This window comes from Phalacrocorax carbo, chromosome 12 (genome assembly GCF_963921805.1).
Source record: "Phalacrocorax carbo chromosome 12, bPhaCar2.1, whole genome shotgun sequence".
Lineage (NCBI taxonomy): Eukaryota > Metazoa > Chordata > Aves > Suliformes > Phalacrocoracidae > Phalacrocorax > Phalacrocorax carbo.
The window spans coordinates 5,625,587-5,652,458 of NC_087524.1; the positions used below are offsets into that span (position 1 = coordinate 5,625,587).

At 36.2% G+C, this 26,872-nt stretch overlaps 1 protein-coding gene across 3 annotated transcripts in view; it reads left to right on the top strand.

Annotated features, from left to right (window-relative positions):
* Positions 1 to 456: 456 nt before the first annotated feature.
* CPEB3 (cytoplasmic polyadenylation element binding protein 3) overlaps positions 457 to 26,872 on the top strand; it is an 88,300-nt gene continuing 61,884 nt past the window's right edge. The window contains exons 1-3 of one of the 3 annotated variants that reach the window (XM_064463841.1): positions 457 to 476; positions 820 to 1,730; positions 24,739 to 24,898. In XM_064463841.1, the coding sequence (XP_064319911.1) occupies positions 831 to 1,730; positions 24,739 to 24,898 (1,060 nt within the window). In that variant the 5' untranslated portion in view covers positions 457 to 476; positions 820 to 830. The other 2 variants (XM_064463840.1, XM_064463842.1) reach the window with 2 other exon arrangements.

Genomic DNA, 26,872 nt, shown 5'->3' on the forward strand with positions numbered 1-26,872 from the left:
TGCTTTGATGTAAAATAGCGTTTTGCACGGAAAGATCGTGAGGTCACTGAAGGCAAACATAACCCCCGCCGGTGGCTTTGTACCCGGAGTGTCGTGTCCTCCCCCCCCCCCCCCGGTCACTGCGATCGCCTCTCGTGCCCTCGGCCAGCGGCGAGTCGGGCGGCACAAAAAGGCCGGAAAACGACTCTGCAGCAACGAACCGCTCCGTGTCAGGGCGAGATTTTGTGTGTGCTTTCTCTCTGATAAATTGCAATTAACCGAAAGCGTGTTTGTTAATTAAGTAGAATTGGTACCCGGCTCCTTTAAAGGTCCCCTAATAGAAAAGGGGGTGGAGACGAGTGAAGACTGGTGTCTTTTTAACCTTGCTGAAGGACGCAGCAGTATTTATTGACGTATGCAAATAACCAGGGGGAGGAGGTGGAGGAGGAGGAGGGTGCTTGGAAAAACAGGAACCAGAATCAGTTTCTCATTGCAGGGTGAGCGCTCTGAGTTCCGGTGTAAGAGAAAAGAGACGTGGCGAAATTGCTGTATATCTCTGCCCTATAAGCACATCTCTCATTTAGACTGAAGGGAAACAAGGCATCAAAAAGGGTGAAGCATCTTAAAAAATATTTTAAAGGCAATCTATCACGATCAAAGGTTACATATTCCTAAATGGGGGAGGGGGAAGATTACGGGTTTGCCTTGCAACTTGCTGTAGCATAGCACTAGCAATAGGACGAGATTTTTGGCCGGCAAATGATGAGAACAGCCTGGTTTGTGGTATGAATGACAATGTTAATAATCTGTCTTTGTGGTTTTTTTCCCCTACTGTTTCAGCTGCGCAAACCATGCAGGATGATTTACTGATGGACAAAAGCAAAGCCCAGCCCCAGCAGCAGCGGCAGCAGCAGCAGCAGCAAGATCCAAACTCAGCAGAAGCCCCCTCTACACCCATCTCGTCGGAGACACCCAAACCAGAAGACAACAGTTCAGTGACTAGTATCGGCACATCGGCTCCTTCCCAAAATAGCAAGGAGAAGATGCAGATGGAGTCTCCCATTTTGCCTGGCTTGAGCTTTCACCAGCCTCAACAAGAACCTGCAGCCGGCACCTCCTTGTCTCCCTCCTTTGGCAGCACCTGGTCTACAGGGACCACAAACACGGTGGATGATAACTTTTTCCAAGGGATTACTCCAGTCAATGGGACAATGCTTTTCCAGAATTTTCCACACCACGTCAACCCTGTATTTGGTGGCACTTTCTCGCCTCAAATTGGCCTAGCTCAGACTCAACACCACCAACATCAGCAGCAGCAGCAGCAAGCTCAGCAGCAGCAGCAGCAGCGGAGGTCACCTGTAAGCCCTAATCAGGCACCTTTCGCCCAGAGAAATGCTGCGTACAGCCATCAGCCCATCATGACCAGCAAACCGTCTTCCTCCTCTGCCTCCTCTTCTTCCTCCTCCAGCTGGAATAACCATCAAAATGCAGCTTGGAGTACACCTTCCAACCCTTGGGGTGGGCTGCAAGCTGGTAGGGACCCTCGAAGGGCAGTTGGAGTAGGGGTCGGTGTGGGAGTGGGGGTCGGCGTACCCTCCCCCCTCAATCCCATTTCACCCCTTAAAAAACCATTCTCCAGCAATGTCATTGCCCCTCCCAAGTTCCCACGGGCTGCACCCTTAACCCCCAAATCCTGGATGGAAGACAACGCTTTCAGGACGGACAATGGCAACAATCTGTTGCCTTTTCAGGTAAATGACTACATGCACCTTCTACATGGTGACAGCTATCACAAAGTTGTATTTTTTGCAGGGGTGTATTTCATGTTACTGTTGTATCTGAGAAGCATCTCCTTAACTCATAATTGTGTTATATGAAAGAAGTAGGGTTGATCCTAGGGAGTGCATACACAAAGATTCCAAATTCTGGCTTAAGGTTTACAGTCTTATTTTTCCTGTACCTTATTCTTAAATGTGACAGGGATTTTTGGTGGTGGTTTTTCTGTTTTGCTTTGCTTTTTTAGCATCTGAAAGGCAGTAGCCATCCTTCATGAAAAACAGGTTTGTCAGACTACATTCTCTTGGTGCTGCATGTTATAATTTTTTTAATATTCTCCCATAGGTGAGAAACAGGAGACATGAAAATTGCTGGCGTCAGGTTTTGAACTGGCATGTTAATTTTAACCAGAGATGCTTCTTGATCCTAAATCTGGTTAATTATTTTATCACCATTGAAATAACTAATTGTCCTTATGCCATGGTGAGGGGAGTCTGTTCACATAAGGTATACATATGAAAAGCTGTGTATGTCTGATATGTACACCCTGCTGTTATAGTCACAGCGGACGTTTTGAACACATTTAGAAGCAGTGTGGGTGTGTATTGAAAGCGTGGCGTATCTGTCCTTTTCAGTAAGGAAATGCCTAATAAAATTAATGTGATTTAGAAATGGCAGGGAGATATTGTATAAAACAAACCATTTAATGCTGTTCAAAATATTTGTAGAGAAAAGAGACAATAGGACACGACCTTCAGAGCCATATTGCAATGGAGTCTATTTACTAGCTACATAGCTCTGAAATATTTAAAGCTGCAGTGCCCTTCACTGTTTTTTTAATCTATGACGACAAAGCAGATCAATTGCAGCTGAAAGTGGGCCACATAGAAGATTTGCAATTTTAATGCAGAACGAAACCTGTCATGGTGTGAAATCCATTTTAAGTGAAAAAAGCAGAGCATGCACTTGCAGTTACATCTATACAAGGTGAAGTGAATTTCAAATTTGCTCTAGGTTAGCTTTTTTAGTCTCAGACAAATCGAAATTTTCTGTTTTGAAATGTAGTGAAATCATTCATATATGCTTTCTCTTTAGGTAATTGCTTTCTCAATAAAGTATGAACTTTCCAAGATTTTTAACTAACCAGTATGGTAAGAATAGCATCCAGATTGACACTTAGTATTAGAAACAAAATAAAAAACAAAAAAATAAATCCCCCCCTTACTTTAAGAGATTGTTAAGTAAAATATATATAATCCTAAGCACTTTTCAGTCCCATTCAAAGAGGGCACCTTATAGTCAGCCCTGAAATTTCATTTTGCTGCTTCATTCTGTTTAAAGGGAGAGATGCTAATTTTTTATTGGCTGCCCTAAATGAAGGCGGGGTGGCTTCTGGTGAACTGCTGGTCAATGTCTCTGTAGTGCTGAAGTCTGGAGAAAGATTATACTCTAGACATAATATACCTGGTAAAACTCCGATGTTGCATGAGCACAGCAACACAAAAGCTAACGAATGTATCTCCCAGGCATTTTTTAAGAGTGGGAAATGTGTTTCAGTTTGCAATTATTCTTTTATTTAAATTGTCTATATGTAAGATGTTACAAATTACAAATTCTAGTAAATTTTAATTAGTAGGGAAAACAACAGTCTTATTTCCTTGGTTTGATGGGTGAGATATATCTTTAATGAACGTGCAACTTCATTATAGTGAATATTTAGCTAGGAAAGAAAGTAGATAAGTGTTTTTAAAGAGAAGTTCCTTTGACTTTAAAAGTTTTGAAAAGCTAAGGTATTAGCCAATATGTAAATTTGGAAACTTGGTTTCCTCTCTGTGAATTTAACCTGGTATTTTCCAGTTCAACTGAAAGCAAATACTTAGACTGCTGTCAGCACCAGCTGGAATAACAGTCTGATTTCAGAGACTGAGAAAACTTGTATTTTTTTTTTCTTATTAGGCTCTTTTTAATACAAGCTCTGAATTTTGCATACAAGATTGTAATCTGGGTTAATGTTGATTGCTCCTATACTTAAAAAATTGCCAAAGTAGTATTGAAACCATACTATTGATAGAAGGCAACTCTTTGAATTTCATTTTTATCAGTGTAATTAATTTCATATGAGTTTAAGATTTGCTGCCTGGCTTCTGGTTGCCTCTGCCCCTCCCCCCCCCCCCCGAAATTGGGCAATATGTTGACACAGTTGACATGGTAAGTTCTGCTTGTCAGCACTATCAAGTAATTCTGGCAGGTTTATCCGTGTACATCTGCCACCCTTCATAACTGAGCGTTTTTGATCTGCTTCAGAAACACCTTTCAGTAAACTTACTAGCAAAACGTTAAAGCACATTAGCAAGCTCTTTGTGCTAACCCGTTCTTTTCTCTGACATTGAGATTATAAGACTTTTTAAAAATTGTGGTTTATATTAATTCCTTAATAAGATATGAATCTCAAGATGTTCTAAGTAAAAAGAAAATATGAGTAAGTTCACCAGTTGAATTAACATCAATAATACCTATTTTTTAATCCAGGTTTTTGCAGTGATCAAAGATTTTAAGCAGAAAGCTTCTATATCCAAGGTTTGTGTTCTGAGTATGTAATATTTGCGGACAGCTGATAGACAGTTACTGATAGGAAAAAAAAATGCTGAATTTGAAAATGTTTCTTTTAAGAACATGTATATAAAGCAATATGCTAGATGTCTTCATCCCTGACTTTGAGTAATACAGTCATGCACCTTGAATGTCAAAATGAATCTTCATCTGTCCCAAGGAGCTGTACTGCAGAACATATCAGAACATTTAAAATATCAATTGGTAGGAATTCCGTTGGCATCTGCCTTGTGATTGGTGTTGAAAGGCAACTAAAAATGCTTTGAAAGAGGCTGTTTTCATAGACTTACTGAGGAAAATTGATTGCACTGCATAAAAAAAATTTGAAGATACAAAGCTGATAGTTGAAAGGGAAAAGAAAGAAGCAGTTGGTCTGGGATGAAACGTAATGTAGTGACTAAGAGTTGGAGATAAGATCACAGGAATAGATGTGGAACAAGGCCAGATATGAAATATAGAAATGTGACCAGTTTGTTCTTCTGAGTATTCTTCGGCTTCTGAGTGGTTCAGGCGAAAGTCCTCTGTTGTGAGGACTTCATGTGACAAGCAGTAGTATTGTGCCATTATCCTAGGTGATCCCCTTTTCTGGCATTTGAGCCTGGCAATAAGTGATTGTCCCTGGGACATGGGCAAGAGTTCACTTCTTTTTTACAGCAGAGTGATGGGGCTTGAATTATCATCTCATGCTTCTGAGTTGCTCACAGATTCTCTTTTCCTTCACTTCTCTCAGGTAAATAGTGTATTTCTTTCGGCTTTTGGCAATGTGAAGATATTGGGACACAGCTTGTGGGGTTAGGAGGATTGATAGTGCCTGAAATAGACCCTTGGAAGCATAGCTAAGAAATTCTCCTTATGGTGGAGAAGATAGAGAAGGAATTAAATGTTTGGAGACCAGTATCCTAATAAAGGAGGTCTTCCCTGTGGATGTTTAATAGCAGCAATACAATAAAAATTACCCAGGAACTGTTCAGGTTTTGCTGCTTTCTGAGTAATGTTCTTTAGAAACAATAAAAAATGTGCAATCACAAGTTTTAGATTTAAAAAATGCATAGCAGTTTGGTGCTGTTGAAGATTCTGGCGCAAACATCAAGTAATTCTTGGCAGCTTTGCTGATAAATACTTCTCTAGCAGAAATAAATAAGGTGGTATTTATTGTGGATAAAGAGAGTTTTAACATGCTATCTTTTGCAGGGAGGCTGAGAAGGGGTGTGGTGGTGGGTGTTTTGGTGTTTGATTTTTTTCCTCGTTGATTTCAATAGGAATTAGTGTGGACCCAGATAAAATTATAAGCTAAATTTAGAAATTATATATAACTTCAATATTTCATACTTAAACAAAATGCAAATCCAAACATGCAGTGAATTTGTATATAAATACATGTTTGTATAAATGTACATTTATACATTTAACTATAGATACACTAATTAGTAATACATTAGCAGGCACAAGTACTTTATCATGTGTTGTACTAAACACTGTAGTTGTTTGCTGAGTGAAATGAAGGGCAAGGGAATGGTCACTGTATGATGTTTATAATTCTAGTGTGACTTTTGGTTGATGATTAATAGACAGCTCCTTAAGAAGCTGCTTTCTTTAAACATTTGAAGTTCTTCGAGCCTGTGCTATTAGCCTACACTTAGCTTTCTCCATGCCAATACAGATTGATATTAAAAACAAATCACATGTATACACACATATGCAGTAAACTAACACAGAGTAATTTTTGCCAAGTCCTAGGGAAAAGAATATTAAGTACACTGTTAAATTCAGTTTTATAATGCTTGTGTTAAGTGCTTCACAGGCAATGATTTGGCTGTTGCTTATTTTTTATAGTACTGTTTCTTAACGCTACAGCAACCTGAAATGCATATTAGGAGATATATATGTGTGTGTGCTTATATTAAAAATTATTGAATTAACATGAGTTCAAGTATTGGAACACTACTGAGTGTAACAAATACAGTTTTATATTTATAAGTAAAGGTGTTTTACTGGCTAATGCACTCCAGCATCTGTAACTTTAAAGTCTGTTTAAATCTACATTTTTTTTCAACCAGAAATAGTTGTATGCAATAAGTCTGTTTGAAAATTAATTTTTAGAACACTGTATTGCTTTATTCTAAATTTGACATTCTGGGCTCTGGCTTCTGGCAGTTTAGTAAGTAACCAGACTTAGTAACATTACTGGTGTCTTAAAAACTATTTCTTAATGTGTAGTCTAATCTTAATTTTTCTTAGAAAAAAAAGGACCTAATTGTGGAAGTAACTTAGTCCACCTTTTTTTTTTTCCCTCCTTCCTTACATGCTTCTGTTGTTACTATTAACTAGCACAATAACTAGCCTGATTCTGAATATTAAAATGTGAGAACACATCTTAAGGTATCTCCATAGTCTTCCACTGTAACAGATACAAGCAATAAATGACATTCTAGCCTTAGCAGTTGTGAAGTATTTTACAATTTTTGTTAGATATTAAATTTGATGGATTTTCTAAATGTCTGTGTTTTCAAAATAATTAAAAAACAGTAACAGTGCAGAAGAAGCAGCATGACTGTTTCATATTTAAAGTACAATGATTTGAGCGCTAATTACTTACTGATTATTGTCTTGATTTTAAGTAACCAACTGAATCATAGATAAGCCCTCAAAGTTAGTGAAGGTGTGAGTCCAGTATGCGGTTGATATTCTGAGAAATTTCACATATAGGCAGGACTTCTTTAAAAACATTAAAGGTATTAATATAGAACAATGAATCAATATTTTTGTTATAAAGATTAAAATCTTTAATGGAGTTGTCTGTCTTTCCTTTGGGAGGTAAGGTAGAAGGGAAGGTGAAAGGCATGGCAGTTTATTTTGATATTTACCTTCTTGGATCATCTTCTCCAGTTTTCATTTTTTTGCCTAGAGGCTGCTCTTGTGAATTGACTGTAAGAGGAATAGAGACCTGGAAAACTAATGTTTTCCTCTTACAGGTGATTTTCAAGAAGAAAATATGAGTTTGCTGAGTGGATGATGAACACCCATTTCTTAGCTGTTGATGAAATAGCTTTCCGTTCATTAAGGTCACTCATGAGTGATTTCTGGCTGAAGCATAGCAAAGGGAAGCTAAAAGATAGCACTGCTTATTTGAAGTTATATAATGATCTTAAACCATGTACATCTGAATTTGCTTGGACTGGGTAGGCTACTGTGCTTTCAAAAACTTTTAAATTAGGCTGAAGAGAAAAACATACCAAAACTTTCCAGTCAAAGGTCATCACCTTTGAGAGAGGCTCTAAAGCTCTCTGGCCTTTATTTGTTTTCTTTTTCCTTCTGATCACTTGAGATAGTGTTACAAGTTTGAAAATACTATTCATAAATAGAAGATGCTTGTCCTAGAAATTTAATCAAAACATGATTCCAAAACGTGGCATGAACTCCCACAGGAAATAAAGGCCTTTACAGACTTCACTGTTTTTTCCCAAAATAAGCATGCTGCTTTGATTTTGATTTTGCTTTTATCATAGTAACATGTAATAATTTATTTAAGGAAAAAGGTCTGTTCAAGACCTGTAGTATAATGGTAGTTAGCAGACTTTAGATAGAAAAAGTATCTCTATTCTCTTTCTTGTCCCTATTTCCCCCTCCCCACTCTGTCATCAGAATTCTCAGAAATCAATATTGAAAGCTTTTAATCTGTAATTGTAGGTTGCAATTAACTGCTGAAAATGGAGCACCATATTCTTTAGGCATGAAAGCGGATTGTTTACTCGTACTCCATGTCTTCAGAAAAATAGTGTTTTTCCTGTCAGAAGATATCAAGAGCTAGGTAAAGAAATCTGTATGATCTTCAAATGAGAGGAACAATAGAAGTAGGTGGAAGTTACTGCCTTCTCTCAGGGGTAATCAGACTACTGTGCCCTTCTAGCTTATTGCAAGCCCAGTTAAGTGCTTAGTTTCACAAGATGCTGCCTGAAGTAGTTCTTACCATTTCTCATCTCAACCTATGTATTAGGTATGGTGGGCTAGAAATAAAATTTCAGAAAGGGCAGGAAACAGAGTTTTCTAATTCCTGTTTAGTCAGCATAAGGTCAGCAAAATTTCCCTTTGGACTCCTTCTGGTGCTGTGTGTGCGAATAACTTCCCTTCTGTAGGGAAACTTCCTAAGTGTCCACATGTGTTTAGAGATTCCTGTCCCCCCCCCCAGGCTGCAACAAGAGTAGGTGGAACATGTAGTATGAGAGATAAACTATGCACATTTCAAAGATTTAGGGAAATTTTCCATTCCTAGTAATATTAGTATTTTGTGTATACATGTAAGCAAAATATATATGTATTTACATCTGTAATCTACAACTGTGTATGTATAGCAGTTTATTTTCTCCAAAAATCAATTGTAATTAATTTTCAGTAACACCTGCTTTAGAACTACATCGAGAAAGTAGCTTTTCCTGTTCTTGAGATAATTTGCCTCTTTTTCATACTTAAACTAAACCTATTTTTTTCATCAGCTATGCAAGTTGCAATGTAATAGCTTTCCATTCTCATTTTCTAACAAGTATGTCAGAGCATGTTTTTAGGCTATTGTGACATTTTATACATTCTGTAACTAAATTTAGGGTACCATTACCATGTTTTGTTTCATTATTTCTTCTTCTTTTTCTTCTTTTTAAAATTTTCCTCTGTTGCATTTAGTAGAAATTTACGAGAAGTGCAAAAGCGTTGGCTTTTAAGCAGTTATTAGAATATTGTACATACCAATAATAAGCAGGTGTCTCAGATGAATGTACTGTTTTTGTATATAGAAATAGTTCTTAATTTGTGTAACCTTTTTATTATTACTTGCAAATTTTAGAATTTAAAAAATGCAAGTCGTGAAATGTTGTAGAAACTACTTGTGTATCTTCAGACTTGGTCAAGATTTTCATCTTGATAAGTTTCAATTATATGATTCTGTCTTTTCCTATAGCTTCCCAGTAGCATCTGTAAAACAGCTGATACCTTCGTATTCCTCATTGTTTAATGTGGCTTTGTCTCTCTATTGCATGCTTTTGAAACTCATCCCGAAGGTGAAATTGTCAATTTTTTCTAAGATCTTATAGAAGAGAAGTGCTGTGCTGATCAGGATAGATATTGGTCTGCTTTGTCACAACAGTGTTAGGAGAAGCAGTGGTGTGATCTCCATTCTACAGATGTACGTAAGAGGCACAGAGTTTGGGGAAATAATTTTCTTCTCAACGTTCAATCTGAGAAGACTAAAAAGTTGTGGTTTTTTCTGAAATATTTAGCATATGTAGCTCTTTGAAAACAGAACATCCATTGACTGTCTCTAAGTTTGGTGGTTGTGTGAATCTCAAATTAGGCACCAAAAGAAAACAAACTGTCACTTGTGAAAAGTTTTAGTTTGTTATACCAATTATTCAGGAAATAATAACTTTTCATCATGGAAGAGAGAAGAAGCAAAATATTTAACTTCTGTAGCTGAGAGCCACTTTTCCTTCAACTGTGTCATTCTCTGTACATCTTCCAAATTCTGCAAGAAACAACACAGAACTTCTATAAACAAACCTCTTAATTATTCAAAAGCATCACTGATAGGCACTGGATGAGATGGGGTTTGGTTGGAAAAATGGTTTTGAAGCTTAGCTATAGTTTATCCATGAAAATTGTAGAATTTAAATTGCACAGGCAGTCTTACTCCTGCACTTCCTAACTTTTTTTTGTGTATGGCTTTGCAAAATTTGCAAGAATTGCAAATTCCTAGAGCTTAAGTAAAATACTTAAGCAAAACCACAAATTCTGTTACACATTAGGATGATGACCTTCACATGATTCATCAGCCAAGTTGAAGTCTTCTGATCAACTCTACAGATTGTTCTTGGTTTCACAAAGGTAATGAAAGTAAGGTGTACAGAGCACAATAATGTCAATGGGTTTCACGTTTGGGTGGAGCAAGATTTTGTGGGCATGGCCCCTTTGTTTCATGCAGCCTTGAACTGTTCAACTCCACTCCTTTCAAACTTCCCTTCTACTTCTTTCTGTTCCTGCTTTTTGATCCCTTTTTCTACTGAGGCTTCTCATTTGAGTTGGCCTTCTGTGTTCCACTTTCTATGTCAAAGCTTCAAGTTACAGGGGAAGGCCCAATAAACTGTTGTAATTATAAGCTGAACCGTGTTCACTTACTTGCTGGGAATTAATCCTCTGCAAACTTAACAGCATGAGGAGGTTTAAGTAGGTTTAAACAAATTCAGGGAGAATGGAATATTTTTAGAGATATTAGCTAGAAGTTCTAAATTTTAGAGGTTTAGAAATCTTAATCAAGTGATAATTTAGTCTGAACATGCTGAGCTGATTTTTTTTCCCTGTCCCCACACCCAGCTTCCAGAATGTGTGGCTTGGGATGGATTTTCACACAAATTGACAGAAAAACACTTCTGACATAAAATGAGAAAAGCATTATGTCTTTAACGTGGACATTTTTATATCTATGTAATTTTCTTTTATGTCATAATTGTAAGTGGATGTTCCAGTGAACTTAATCTTTCCTACATGGAAGAATTATTGTGAGAGGTGCTCATCTTAAAAAGATTCACCCTAAAAAGTTATTTTTGGCAACACTGTAAGCAACTTATAGCTGACCTTTTAATGAGAAATGTCAGGCAACTTTAGAAAGTGATGCTCTCTATAATGTATTAAGTTTCTGAATTAATCTCTTCTATATATAAGAATTGCTCTTCAAAACAAAGCAAATCACCCACTGAAGCTTTCTTAGTTTTGTTCTCAGTGGTAAAGGCTTTTTTTGTGAGTAAGGTTTATTTCCCAAAGGAAGTCTTTGGAGTGATGGCTGCAGTGAAAGTTGCTAAAAGTTAAACATAACAAATGTTTTATTTTAGAACATGTGAATGGTAAAATATTCTTTTGGATTAAATGAAAATTCCCTGTTCCTCCTTGGAAGTTGCTACTTCATTCTGCTTGAAGCGATGGAAATGTTTCAGGCCCTTACTGCTGTTTGTTAGTTGTCCGGGGGCGGGGGGAGGATAAAAGGAAGGAGTTGCCATGTTGTCTTGAATGATCATGTGTGTAATTCCTACCTGATAAGAAATAACAAGGCCAACCCAGTGATTTTGACTTGGTTTTGGAGGATAAAATTTAAATTGTCACTATACCATTATCACTGCTGTCTAGTTTATTTATACTGTATGTGTAGATAAACTAAACATAGGAACAGGAACTAGAACTACCAAGGTAATTATATTTTTTCCTCTTTTTTTGTTATTTTTAAAATTTAGTTATGTTTTTAAAGTTATTTCTCTAATTTTAAAAGTTTTTAGTAGTTATTTGTATGTTTTAGTGGTATTTTATATGGTCATCATGAAAAAAGTTATTTTTATATATTTATATGTGTGTTCTAAATGCTTGCTGCAGTGGCATGTATGTTGAACTGTGAATTGCAGGGTTTTCATTTACAAAGTCTTTCTTAAAATCCTAAAACGTTTCCTGGATGCTTATCGCTCCTGCTAACCTCAGATTTCTTGTGCCTTTATCCTTATTATTAAAACAAAATACATACAAGCTTTAAACCAAATTGACAATTTTTTGTTTCCAGATTTTACCTTGCTGGTAAAATCAGTAATCATCATGATTTACTACAACTTTCTCACTGGCATCTGTCTGTGAAATGCCATTTAATTTTACTTACACATCATACGATGTGTATAATGAACAGTTCTTATCCTGAAAGCATTTTAAACAACAAGGCATGGAATGGGTGAATAGTTTTGGAGCTTGTGCCAAGTATCTTCTCAGCTCAGGTATGCTGAGTGTTCTCCTTCATACATATATTTTTCACCTGGGATGGTATTCTTTTATGGATTTTAGATTTATTTTTTATGCCCTATTTGTACAATTGCTTTTTCTGATGATATTTAAAATAGTATTTTTAAAAAATATTTATATTTAGCTTGGCTTGCAAAGTTGCTCTATTCAATTAGAATATCTAAGAACAATGCATTGCAAGATGCTCTATAAAATGTTAGATCATCTCAGTTTTTCAAGTCAGCCTTCCACTGACATGACCACGATCATCCAGTCACTCTTTCTTTTCTATTTCTAATGTTCAAATTTTTATGTTTCTTTCCTGTTAACCTAAAAAAAAATTTTACGAATCAGTCTTTCCAGACCATCCAATTAAGTGTTAAAGAAGCAGTGTTAAGTTGAAAAAATTTTAACTGGGAAATTGTTTATAAGGAAGTATTGTGCTTTAGTTCAAGTAATGCATTTTTTTTCTCATGCTCAGTAATACTTAATTTAAAATCTCATATGCAGGTATGACAAGCTCTTCTTGAATTGCTCTGAGCGGTTCTTGTTTGTACTGGTGGTGTATTAATTGAGGTTCGAGAGAGCTTGTGTCTGCTTAGTTTATCAGGCAGATACCTAGAGTGTAAAAGGTAGAAATCTAAACAACTTTGTAAAGTTTATCATGTGTTAAGCAGCTGGAAATAAGGTGGAGAACTAGCAACATGTGACAGACAATCATGAAATGTTATATGACCTTACAGCAGTCAACAGATCGTACTTCAGAATGCTTAAATCTAATATATTAAACTCCCATGTTGCCTGTGGTCTCACAAGGAAGTGTTTTCCAGAGCACTGCTCAGAGCTTGTTTTAGGCAGATCCTTTAATGCAGTATTTTACTTTGTGAAGGGGATTTGTTAAAAGCACTAATGAATTAACATGTAGGTAGCTAGTGTTACTGCCATTTATTACATGACCTTTACAGTGACTGTACATTTGTAAAGGGTTAATAAATGATTAATGTATTAACTGATTGTCAGAGTCCGGCACATTAACAGATAGCTTGTAACCAAATCTAATACCATCTATTGATATGCTTAGTAGCCATTAAGATGTGTAATAGCCAAGTCTGTCAAATGTTTGGAACATACTTTGTGGTTTTGAAATTTTCTTTAAACTACTATGAAAGATACTTTTTAAAATTATGATTACCCTAACAGTCTGACCAAATATATCATCTCGTTAAATAATGCTCTTACTCATGTATTGTTTCTAGGATCATATTGTGTGTTCCTGTGTCATTTAAAAAAAAAATAATTGAAAACAGTGGGACCCCTCACAGTAACAGAAAGGGCTTTTCTTAAAACTCACAAAGCCCTAAGCAGCAGCTAACTGCAGTAGGAAGACTGAGGCAGAACAAGAGGGGGAGGAAACAAAGTCAGGGATAAGAAAAAGTAGGATTTCTATAATACAAAATGAAAGTGAAGTTGTGGTATTTTCATATATGGTAATCCAAGATGACAATATACCTGTTCACTTTCTGTGGATGAGAATTTCTGCAAATAAAATCTTGCAAACTTTAGGCTGGGTTTGACATTTCAGCTTGGTGGCTTCTGCTGCTTTTAGCTGCTAATAAGTGAAGCTGTACCTGTGACTTCTGAGTAATAAAATCAGCATTAATTGTCAGCAGAGTTTGAGTAATGTTTTGATGCACGTTTCTGCAGACAGTCTTACCTCCCTTGTCTGAACAGGAGCACATCCTTCTGACATGGTTTTGAAATGTAGAAATAGGAGATTACTTAACATTTTTTTTCTCGTTATGCAAGGGAGAAGTAACTGATGTGTGCACCATTTAAAACTGCTTGAGAGTGGATTGTAGTAGATTTTACAGTTTTGGACGTCTTCACTTCCTAGAGAAACTGGGAAGTCTTCTTGCTATTTTGCTTGGATACTGGCCTTGTTTGACTATAAACTTGGACTGGTCAATGTTTCAAAGTACAGCTCAGTCATTGGCTCTGTTGGGTGTGTAGAGGAAGGGAAATAACTTAAAAGAACAAATACAATGAAAACAGCTCTTTTGTGAATACAGATATGGATAGATGCAAAAGGCAACCCAACTAGAAGTATCATTGTTCATACAGCCTGCAATTTCGTTTGCCTTTTCACACGTAACATTTATACTCATGGTTTATATTTGTCCAGAAATTAACCAATAAACTCTTGCCTTTCTTCTTCCTTTGTCTTTTTTTTTTTTTCTGGTAGATGAGGTCCCAGTTTATAGTGAAAATTGAGTCCTTGAGGTCATGGCCTTGTAGTTAGTGCTATTAAATATCATCCTGTCTTGCTGCAGTTCTTCAAATTAATTCAATGCTTTCTGTATGATGAGCTGATCTCCTTTGTGTTGATGATAACTTTAAAATATTATTAGTGTGTTCCTACTTTAATAACCAACATTATGGATAAAATTGGTCTTGAAGATTTGCCTTTAAGAAACTCTATTAGTAACTTTTCGTTAGCAGATTTCTGTTTAGCACTATCACTTCTCTCCCTTTTTGTCATTCTTTCTTACCTCAGTTGCACTAATTAACATATTTATATAGTTACTTTGCTTGTAGCATCATATGAAATGCTATATTGAAGTCCTTGTTAGATCAGCCGTAGCATATTTTTTTAAGAACCAGAAATAATACTTTCCAGGATATTGCATCATTAAAGTATGTTGCTACATTATCTCTGCTGGTTATTTCTTAAAGAGAAGACCTCCTTTAATTTCAGTCATAAAACCTAAAACCATTGTTTGTCATCTATAGTTTCATATCCTGCTTCAGTTATTGCAGTTCTTACATTTTATTTTTTATTGGTCAGGTATACACAGTACTGACATTCTTACTTGGACTAGCTTTAGTTGTCCCATTAACTGTGCCTTACCAATTCTGGCTCTTTTTGATTACAGTGTTCACATGCACCTGATGTCTGTTATTGAATTGGATAGCTGATATTGCTTTGTCTCTATCTGTCTTTACTGTTTTGACCCTTGTTTACCTGATATTCCTCTCTGTATGTGAAGTCAGTTCTACTGACTTCTGATATGTTTTTGTTTAATTCTTTTATCAGTCTTGCTAGACTTTTTCCTAGACATTTGTCCATCGTATTCATGCTGGGCTTGTTACAGTTTCCCTGAATGCACTTACTGGCTTGAACATACTGGTTGTTTCCTTATAGCAACATTTCTTAAGGTGCATGTCAATCTTTATTACCTTGTACAAAAAAGGAAAATTCTGTTGCAAATCAAGTAGGCTTTTATCTCAAGGCATTGGCCCTGTCTGGAGCAATCTTTACTAAATTTGCCCTGTGCTAAATCAGTTTAGCTCTTACAATGTAAAAGGAAAGCGTTTTCTTGCTCCTATGAGTATCTCTTCCAGTTTCTGTGAGGAGTTAACATAAAAGAAGGTTTCCTTCTTGTTAACTGCCTGTTCATACAGGTACTTCTGTATCCTGTATATGATTTCTTAATCATTTTAATTCATGAAATCCAAATGTGCAGCAGTAATTTGAAAGTGTAACCCCTAACTGACAACACAAAAATGTTTATGGCTTCTTCTCTATTATATTCTATATTCTAACCTATTCTGGTTATTTTTCAGGGTTTTAATATAAGTATTCAGGCACCTTGTACATGGGAGAGTTGTCCTTTTCCTCGTACCCAGTATGCCTTTAAGCCCCTTGGGTAGTGAAAGATGCAAGTACGCGTAGTGTGATTCAGTTAGTATTTTAATATATTTATTATATAAGATGATATATTTAATATATTAATTTTGAATTTGTTATTAAACGGAAATTTTTCATACGTGGGATGATTCCTCCTTTGTTTACAAAATTTTATCTGAAATGGAATTGCTTGCATATAATTTATTTGAAGAGTTACTTCTAATTAAAACAATTTTGGGCTGGGATTTTTTTTTTCCTTCCTTCCTTTAAGTTGAGTTTGATGCTATGAGTGGTTTCTGGATTGCTACTCTGCTGTTTCCCACCTGTTCAGTTGCATATATGCAGCCTTTGATAACTTTTAAGACAGTCAAATAGTTAATAGCAAATATTCTTATATTAAAATTTCTAACATAGTAATATTTTGGAAGAGGATTGCCTCGTATCCCAGTGGCTATACAGGGGTCCTCAACTCCTGTTTAGAAGTAGGTGCACAGCTTGAGAGAGTCTGTAGTCTTCTGTCCCTTATGAGAAGGTGACTGTGACAGCTTGGGATTCTGTGTTAGATTTTGTCCTCGATAAGAGTCCCAGGATGGAGAGCATCTGCTGCTTATCTATTCTCAATCCCTTTTAGGAAGAAGGTGGCAGAGTGGATTTTTGTATGTACCTCCTTGAAGTAGGTTTCAAATTCTTCTGCCACAATTTGTCATGCATATTAATCATGTTGAAATATTATGAAGTTAGGACTCGAACAACTTACATGAGTAATTTTAGTAATTAAAAGTGTAAGGCTGCTAATAGGTTAAATGCTGCTGGATGCAAAAGTGACATTACACTGAAAAGGTCACCTTGTCTTCTCTGGGAGCTGTTTTTCATTGAGAGTGTTTGTGGCCTGGATTAGGCCTGTGCATAAATATTGGAAAATGACCCCACTCCCTCCAGCTTACTGAACAACTCTTCCCACTATACTTATATTTTCTTAGTTTCCTTTTAGAAGTAAAGGGCTATATTGGCATTGAAATAGCAAAATTACTATCCTCTCTAAAGGTAGTTCTCCAAATCGGTAGGTGAAAATGTCACAAAAAATGTTACAACTTCTTTTTTTAAATCCTTACCAATATATCCCGTGTCACTGATGATCAGTAACTATACACAAAACCAATGTTTCTGTTTCAGAGAAATCCTTGAGATTCCTTTACTCAGGTGGCTGTAGTAAATTACGCTACTGAGCAACGGTGCTCAGACATCTGTTTGACAGTTACTACTTTTATTCTTTTCTATCTCCTGTTTTGTCTCATTATCCTATAATATCATGAGACAGACCGAGACAATATGTCTCTACTGTCTTTTACATTACGTGGTCCAGACTGTGAAGCGTGATTATTCAGATTCTTTCATGCTGTAGCATCCCCAATACTCCCTTCTCCTGTTTGCAGTCTTTGCATCTTTGTAGTGCTTTCAACTTGTGATTTGAGGTTTCCACTTGTGCTGATTTAGCTGTAAGGTGTTCTTAGGTCAATGTCAGTTTTTCCTTGGTATGGGACACAGGCATCTTTCTACTAAACAGAGTGGTAGAAGCCCAAAGGTAACTTAGCAGTGTCGAACTCTTGCACAGCAGGCCAATGAACCAGTTAAATTATGTCATTTTAATAGCTCAAGGGTATAATGAATGGCCTTGTAAATTCTACTGCTGACATCTTTTTTTTTTCCACTTGATTGTTTTTGTGAATTGATGATCATCTTGGGTGTAACTACTTTAATCCTATATTTTACAAGTGTTAGAACTGTTTGTTACTGGAATCAGCAACTATAATGGAAAGTGGATACATCAGCTTTTTGAGATGCATTTGGCAGCAGGACTGATGAGCAGATTTTTATCTAAAGCATCACATTGAACAAAATATGACTAAATATAAATCCTGTCAGTGAGTGCTCAGTCAGTTGTAATGTCTGCAGATCATTCCCTACAGTAGTGTAATGGGTGTAAGAATAACAGCTGGTTTGTAGATTCTTTTGATTTTTTGGTTGTTGTGGGGGTTGTCGTGTTTAATTAGACAATTAAACACATTGTCTAGTTGTTTTGATGGCAAAAGGAAGATGTTTGAAATATAAAGTGTATTATATTTCTGTTTGGTAATAAACAATATTCCCTACTGGAGCATTAGGTTAAGTGATTTCAGCATTTGACTAGGTGGTTTACTCTCTTTGAATCTGAGGTAGAGAGATAACATTAGTGACCATGTAAGCATTAGTAAGGCTCTGATGAAAGAAGTGAACGACGTAATATCTAACAAGATAATTTTATATATTTATATGGTATATGATATATAAAGACTGCATATCATATATATATATGTATGGTTCATATGGTTATATGGTATCCAGTAGGGCCATATGGTGGTTTGTTCCCTGCAACTCCAGAACATGAATTGTCTAAACCAGGGAAAAACAGTTAATGTATTCCTCTGTCTGTCCTGTAGCTACCAAGTCTATTTAGGAAAAGGCAGGGTAAATTTTATTACTTTCTTACCCATGGTTCGCAAGCAAATACTGAATATTCAGTAACTTGTCAGGATATTCTGTTTAAGTGATTATGATGCCAAGTCTTATAGCTATAAAGCCTGAACATTTTAATATATATTTTCAGCATGTATTGGGTTTAAAACAAAACAAAACCAAATAAACAAAACCCCACCAAAATCCAGACCAAAACAAAAACCAACCGACCAAAAAAATCCCCACCTCATCTGAACTGCAAAGTAAAGTCACCTTTAAACTGAATAATAGAATTCTATATAATGCATGTTGTATCTCTTCCTGTTCCTGTGCTTTTTAGTTCATTGGAATTAAAAATTGCAAACATTTAACTGAAAGATTTTAGTCGTCTTGTAGCATTTTAGAACACAGAATTTGTAAGGGGGTAAAGTTTGGATACAACTGTTACCTTTCTTTGTGGAAAAATTGCGTGAGTAGGTAAAGTTTTCAAGGCTTTTGGATTCAATCTGAGTTCTTGCATGTTAGCTCTAAAAGTTTCTATAACACACACAAGATGATTAAATATCATTAACTACCGTTCTGAAATGTCATTGTTCAAATTATATGGAAATGCTTCCATAATCTATATACAATTAGATATAGTTTTATACTTGTATTAAACTTCATTATTTTTCTTAGAAGCTTTTTGAACAAGCTTAAAAAAATTCACCTTTTACCCAGTGAACTTCTGAACACCTATGAAAACAAAATGTGCTTCAGTTGGTAGTGAGAAAAGACAAATGTATGAAAATTCAATGTGTTTCTTCTGTTGGGTATTCCAAGAGCAATAATAACATAAGAAAACATTCCCCTTTTTGTTCCAGTAAAGGAACATAATAAATCCGGCTTAGTTTAATACTGTCCAAAATTAACTGGAAAGATTAAAAAAGAAAGTGGAATTAAAATAAAATTCCATTAAGACTTTGTACTAGTAGCTCTGTTGTAACGTTCTTTATCATGGGCATAGACAAATTTACCCTGTTTTTCCCTCCTAGCTACATTTTATGCTTTCCTGTTTGTTTTATTTTATATTTTTACAAAATCCAATATAAGGCTAAAATTACTGAAATTTCTCGTTATTCTAGTTCTGCATGCATCTGTGTTGTCAGTCATGTTGTAATTGGCAGGATTCCAGCACCAGGCTGCAAAGGAAGTAACACTTGCTATTTACAGTTTTTTGATTCTTTTGCAAAGTGATAATTTTACTTTACCACGTGACCACATTCCTCAGATTTCCTATCTTTTGAAAGATTATTATTTTTTGAAACCTTTGCTGAGAATGGAAGTGGGATTGCATCACAGCTGAAGCTGCTAGGAGCTAAAGACTGCTCAGGATTTAGAGCTTGCTGTATGTGATCATTGATGTGCACAATATGGCAGATTGAGCATGTCCCAAGCCAAACTTCCATAATACTTTTTTTGCAGTTGCTGTTCTTGCTGCTTGGGATTGGGATAGTGGAGCGAGACAAACTTGTTTTCCTTGAGTGCTTAATAATAACCCCTGCTTCAGGTGCTAGAACAGAGTGAGGGAGCCCAGTTTAAAACAGTGCTGGCATTTTACCCTGTATTTATTCAAAGCTGTGCTTCCATTGACTTCAGCTTTAGTTGGCAATGCTTAGCAACCCTGTGCAGCCAAATCCAGGCTTATGTCAGGCACAGAAGAATGAAACACAGCAGTGACCACAGTGAAGAAGTTTGCATTGACAGGAAAGTTGTTTAAGCCAGAAGAATTTTAGCTGCTCCCCAGGATCTCACCTCTTCCTTCTGATCCAAATACTACATGTAATGTCCCAGAATCTAGTAAGTAAAAAGTACTGAGACTTCTGTGAGCATAACTGCAGTTTTGGTATCCTGGAAGCAGTTAATAGTTCAGTGAGTGGAGGCCATCTTGTTGCTCGGCAGAGTTGTGCTGCGTTGTGCCACATACTGGTGCAGGAAGCTTGAAAATCTAGGGCAGCATAAAAACATGGAACACTGAAATGTATTACTGAAACTGGGATATTTTTCAGAATATAGGAAACGTGGAAGCTTAATAGGAAGTCAGTTAGCAGATGGACTGAAATATATAGACACAGGGAAATGTATCTTTGGAAGGCTCTAGGTACCTGAAGTTTTGCTGCTGGCATACTAAAAAATAGGCAGATCAGGGGTATCTCTCAGCTCAAAGTGTATTTATGCTACAGATGCAGATGACCATGCCGACAAGGATTCAAAACATGCATAAATACATGGTTAAGGATTTTGAGTATGGACAATAGCTGGACTATGTGTTAGATTCCCGACATGCCTTCTCAGGGTAAAACTTTGTAATTTAATCAATTAATGGTCAAATGTCTCTGCTGCCATCATCCTCTGCAGAGACAGAAGAAAAAGATACAGCTTCAGTTTCTGGTGCAAGATGTGTATTCTCCATGTCTCTGCCACAGGAGTTATTGGTCATTTCCTTCCTTGGTTCATTACTTCCAAATACTTCGGGCTACCTGTTTAAGCTGAAAGAGGTAGAGAGGAAGCCAGGCAGTGTTAATGTCCACTTAACACCTATTATGGTGCCAGCTATAGATCTGGTCTTGGCTTTGTCATCCATAATGTAGTCATATATTCTTTATCTTTCCCTCTTACACAAACCATGTCTTTACTAGTATCTCTTGGGGGGGAACTGAAGTAATGCTAGGTATGCCTTGCCCTCACATGCCTATGCTCTGAGTCTGAAGGGGGCAAGACGAAGCATACCACGTGACAGGGTATGACAAAGGGTAAAAGTTCTGATTTCAAATGACACAGTTGTCAATTACATACTTCAGGTACTCTAATCTTTGTTTCATAATTAAGACAACCCTTAATTTCAAGAATGTGTTCCACTCCTAGAATTTGTTGACACACTTGATTACACCTCAGCCTGGTGTAATCCTGGAATAAGCAACAGGCATCTGTCCTAGAGATAAACAGACCTCTTCAAAGCACTGTTTTGATTCATTCCTGGAGCTGGTTCATTATATGTGTTGGATGGAGACTGGAGACCTCTGAAAAATTATGATGATTGTGTAATTAAAGACTAGCATAATACATATGCACAAAAGTGTAAAATGCAAATTATTGTATTTTATAATTTTATTTTAGTGTCTTGACTCTGCAGTTATTTTTTGGCAAAGTTACTTGGTTGTTTTGCTTTGTGGTTTGTTTTTTTTTTTAAATTAGCAGACAGATTATAGACACTGTATTTTGTGACATTTTAAATCAGCCTTACAAGTAAGATATTAGAAGGTAGAAAGTTGAGACCCAACTTCAACTGGAGGTCCATTTAACTTTGATCCTTCAGAAATCTGATCCTGCATATGTGTTTGCAGTTTTTCACTATGCTGAACATCCACACTTCAAGGATGTCTGTCATGGATGAATGTATAGATAACAGCCGAGGGCTGGGATTTACAGTTCGGGGACCTGTATCTTCTCTGAGCTGTTACCACTGAGTTGTTTTTTTCTTTCTTTCAAGACTAGAGTATTGTAAGAACTGAAATATGCTGCCATATACACTAGAAGCTAACGAGGAAGGAGCGCTGTCTATACACAGCAGAAGTACAATCCAACACGGGCAGGCTGGACTTAGTCTTTTGCTAACTTAATGACTGCTGTGTAGCCAAAGCACTGCCTTGTAGCAGGAGATTTCTCTTTTATCCATAATGTAGTTTATCTAAGTAGGTCTTAGGATCTTTGTCTTCTCTAGAAGATCCCAGCAGATTTTCTGGGCTTGCTGTATTTTCAGACTGCTTTTCCAAGTTTTTTATTCTTTATCATTCTGTAGTTTATATTTTGATTTCCATTCATGGTCATAGTCCCAGAACTTCCTTGCAAAGTTTGCATGTGCTACTAAGGACCCTTATGAATTATTTCCATTGTTGGGATTGTTTGGCAGTAGATCGATGGCCTGTGGAAACAATCCAAAAGGCAAATCCAGGAGGTGGAACAGTATCGGTTCACAAAACCAGGAGAACCTGTTCACGCTGAGAAATAAGGAAACATCATCCTGTGTGTGTGCAGAAGCACCAGGCTTTTTGGAACAAAATGCTGAATTTAGGAAACAATTTTCAAATCTGCTGAGTATAATGAGTTACTACCGAAATGAAAGCTACTAAGAAAAATGGCTGTAGCCCTTTTACTTAGGAGTTAGAATGTTAGCCCTGACTTACTCATTTTATCATTCACACTACCAAGTCTGTAGTCAGGATACGTTATAATTAGGCACATGCCACAACACACTCATAAAAATCTGTTGTGTCTAAATTTCCTTTACTTGATTTAGCTTGTTCAAGTACTATAGTGGGAAGTGTGATAATTGCCTAGGTAAAGGGTTTTGATTAAATTGATCTTCCTGTGTCCAACATAGGACTAATTTCTTCTCGAAACTATGTTGCAGGTTTGTACACCCTTTAAAAGGTTAGAAAGATCCTACATTCTAGCAAACCTGCACTGGATAGCCTTGCCTTTGATGCTACAATTTTTTTCTCCCCTTTTTCCACATGCATCCATGTGCACAGCTCCTTGGGAAGTTTTAGAACAAAGTAGGACCTCCCGGGATTTGCTGCTATAGTAGTATACCTAAAATATAGCATACATATGTTAATAAAGGATAATTAAATTTTATTTGTAGGCTGTGTCCTCTTCTGAACTCACTCCTTCCAGCCTCTAAGACTGTAATCTCAGTAAAGTTTAAAGCTGGAATAAACTATCATTGTGGCAAAAGCAGCAGTCCTGCCCTTTTGCTCTTCTGCCAGTGCTGGTTGTGCCAGCTCAGCTCTGCTACAGCTGTATAGTAAACCAGAGCAGGAGGCTAATCTGACTGAAAAATACTTCCCCACCCCTATTTAGGATATAAGCTATATGTTAGCTTTCATATTTTCTCTTCAAAAAGATACCATAGTGCAGTACTGTAACCCCTGACCTGCTTAAATATTAACAAAGCAGATATTTAAAAGGAATTTAAAAGAAACAAATAGGAAAGTCGGCTAAAATTATTGTTCTGAGGGAAGAATATAGATCCTGTATAATCAAGTTACTAATCTATCACAGGAATGGATTTTTTTTTTTACATCCAAGTTACACTTCGATTCCAGAACAGGAATATTAAAAGAAAGCTTAATTATGCCAGTGAACTCATTCTCTCCTTTACTTTTAAAAGACAAAGAGGGTTCAAGAGAAATAACACTTACTAAGACAAAACTTGTGTTACATTTTCTATGGATATTGCTGCTTCTTGTCCGAGGATTTTAAATTTTATTCAGTAAGAGGATTATCTTGTAGTAACCAGCATGTGGAAACATTGTTCCAGGAATTTTGGGGGCATATTACAACGAAGGTTTCAGTTTGCGCAGTAGAATGTTACACCCCTCTTTGTTAATTGTAGCATAACATAGTGTATGAAGAAAAATTGCTATCTTGTACATACTTGTGCTTTAGGTTTTTTTCGTGACAGTGATAAGAACAAGAAAATTACTCTTTTCAGAAACTGAGTACAACAAGGGGACTGTTCTGTTATGCTGTCCCTTTGCATACAGTACTCTAGATATATGGGCATGGGTAGATTGTTCCTTCCATAAGATTCTTCCTGAACTTTGCAACTGGTTAAGCCTGCTGAATGCTTTCTGTGGTGTGTGTTTGTTTTTGGTTTGGGTTTGGTTGGTTGGTTGGTTTTGTTTTTTTCCCCTTTAACTTATTTAAAAAAACAGAAGCTGAACTACGGTGATTTAAAAATGAGATTCAAACAATACAAACCAACCCTTGCTCAGGTTTTTGAGTGCCCTAGTCTGAGTGTGTTGCATATCCTATCATGCTTTTTGTTTTATCTTGCATCTAGTGTACTTCGCTTAAACCTGTGAGATTCGTGTTAGACATTTGAGGAATTACTTGGTACTTTCTGGAACAAATGCACTTGCTGGCATCTTGAGCGTTGCTTGCTTCTGCTCTGATGTTAAGGTAGCACTGTGACAGAGGGTAGCTTATGAAGCCTCTGAATCTGAACTCTGAAACAATTTCATGTCTCCAATGTAAATGTCAATATTGCTTTATTTTTGAAGTTCTTATTGAAATTATTATTTTTAGAATTAACTGTTGTATGTATTTATATTTTTAGAAGTATTAAAAAGCCTCCCTGCATAGCTATATTGGTGAAAGCAGCAGTTGCAAAATGAAGGGTATCATTTTAACAACTCTAGGCTTATATTTGTAATTTTTTGGTAATATGAAGAGTAATATCAAGATGACATGTAGAATTGGATGCTGGAGTTTCATAAAATAAGAAATGAGCCTGTGTTAGAAAATTATTTTTTCTATAACAGTCTTTTTTTTTTTTTTTTTCTCCCTTCTAGGACCGGAATAGGCCCTATGACACTTTTAACTTGCACTCTTTGGAAAATTCCTTAATGGATATGATAAGGACTGATCATGAGCCTCTGAAAGGTAAACACTACCCTCCCAGTGGCCCACCAATGAGTTTCGCTGATATAATGTGGAGGAATCATTTTACAGGTTAGGAATATTCATATGTCCATGCTTGCTTGGTGTTTAAACAAAATCAGCTTTTCAGTATTGCTATAAACTTTTTGCTAATGAATGAGTTGTCAGTTTTGTAGAACTTCTGTTTTCCCATCTTAAGTTAATTGTCTCTACTGTAGGAAGATAAGGTGAAATGTGTATACATTTATTAGAAGTGCACAATCTCTAACTGACATTTCCAAAACTTGGTTTTCTGTATCAGCAAATTGCGCGGTTGGGTCTCCTGCTGCAGTCACTCAGTTCAGAAAATGTGTAGTGCAACTGGAGTCCAAAGGTTATGTTCGACATCTTATTCAAACTTAATACTACTGTTATTTTTGGATCATCAGCTAGTATACAGGGTTCTAAAACAACCACTGTATCAAGCTTACTCTCTACAGTTGTTTCAGGTTTCTTTTTAAAAAAAGTATCTTAATGTGGATTTCAGATTGTTAGGAACCAAAAGCTATTAGATGTTGTTAAGTGCTGGGAAAGTTTTCATTGTTTATGCTACTAAAATGTGTTTGTTCTACCAGGTGTAGCACTGGAAATGAAACCATTTCTAATACTTAGCTGATACTGAATAGTGAAAGGTTGTAGGTGTATTTCAGTGAATAAATATTCCTGATTGATCTGCACACTCCTCTGTCTTAATCTTTCATTGGTTAAGTTTAAAAATAGGTACGTGTTCTTGCTCACATGTATTATTGCTGATTTCAAAGGCTGAAGCCATATACAGAGGAAGTACAGAGCTAGAAATTATTCCCAAACTCTAAGAAGTCAGGACACTGGAACCAATAGAGAAGAAATTTAGTTGTGTATGGTACTTCCTATGCCTAATGCTTATATACATACTTTTCTGATGTCATGGCAGCCTCATTTGCTCCCCTCCCCATTTATATATTACATGTGGAAAAATATTTTTTCTTGATCTAAGGTCTTGTGCCTTTTTTACCATCTTTCTGGGTACAGAGGTTTTTTTACAACCACACCAAACTGGGCTCTGTACTCTCAGCTCTTTTAACCTGTGCTTTCCACTATTATCTTGAAATTTGCTGTGCTGTAGCCTTCATGTATCTTTAACGATTATTGAGCTGTCTAAAATGGCAAGAAATACTATCTCATATCTATTCTGATCATAGTCCTCCAAAGTAAGTGCTAACCTGAAACTTATATAAAAAAAAATCAAGCTCAACAAAATTGAGATTTCTGCTGGATATACTTTTCACATGGTTGGTATTTAAAAAAAACAAAGAATTGCTAGTAAGTAGATTTAAATATTGTATCTTATTAAATGTATTATAATCTAGCTAAAGCTCCGTATTTTTAAATCAGATTTTAATATACAGATTGAGACTAATTTTTTAAAGACTGAATTTCCATATGAGCCTGAGCGTGGAAAAAATGAGAAAGATTGGATTAGAAATTGTATTACTCTACAAGACGACTTAAATGTCACACAAATGCAATTTTGCTTATACTTTTATTACTGTCTCCTTTTAACAATTTTAAAATGTTTTTTGATCAGATTATTAGCACATAGGTACAAATCTTTAATTATTTTGTGTTGTTGGGTCATTCTATCAAGAATAGTGTCCAATACTCAGCAGAACTAATCTATATAAGTGTTGCAAGTGGCATATTCCACAGCTGCACCTGAGTGTCATAATGCTATTTAATGTTGGTGTTTTGCATGAGGTAAAAATGAAATTCTTGGTTTCATTAAGGTTCTTCATGCTTTTCAAGAAAAGAATCCTTTCCAAAGCAAACTTAATATTTTGATCTCTACTAGGTTATCAATTTATGTAGGAGACTGACTAGTTTAAATGGACATTTGAAAGCAGTAGGAACTGTTCCCTTATGCTCAAAAAGTAAAACCTAAGAATTGGGTGTTAACTGTAAAGTTTGAGTTTAACTTTTCGATTCGCCAGTGGGACTGTTAGCTTTACTTTTTCTCTAACAAACACG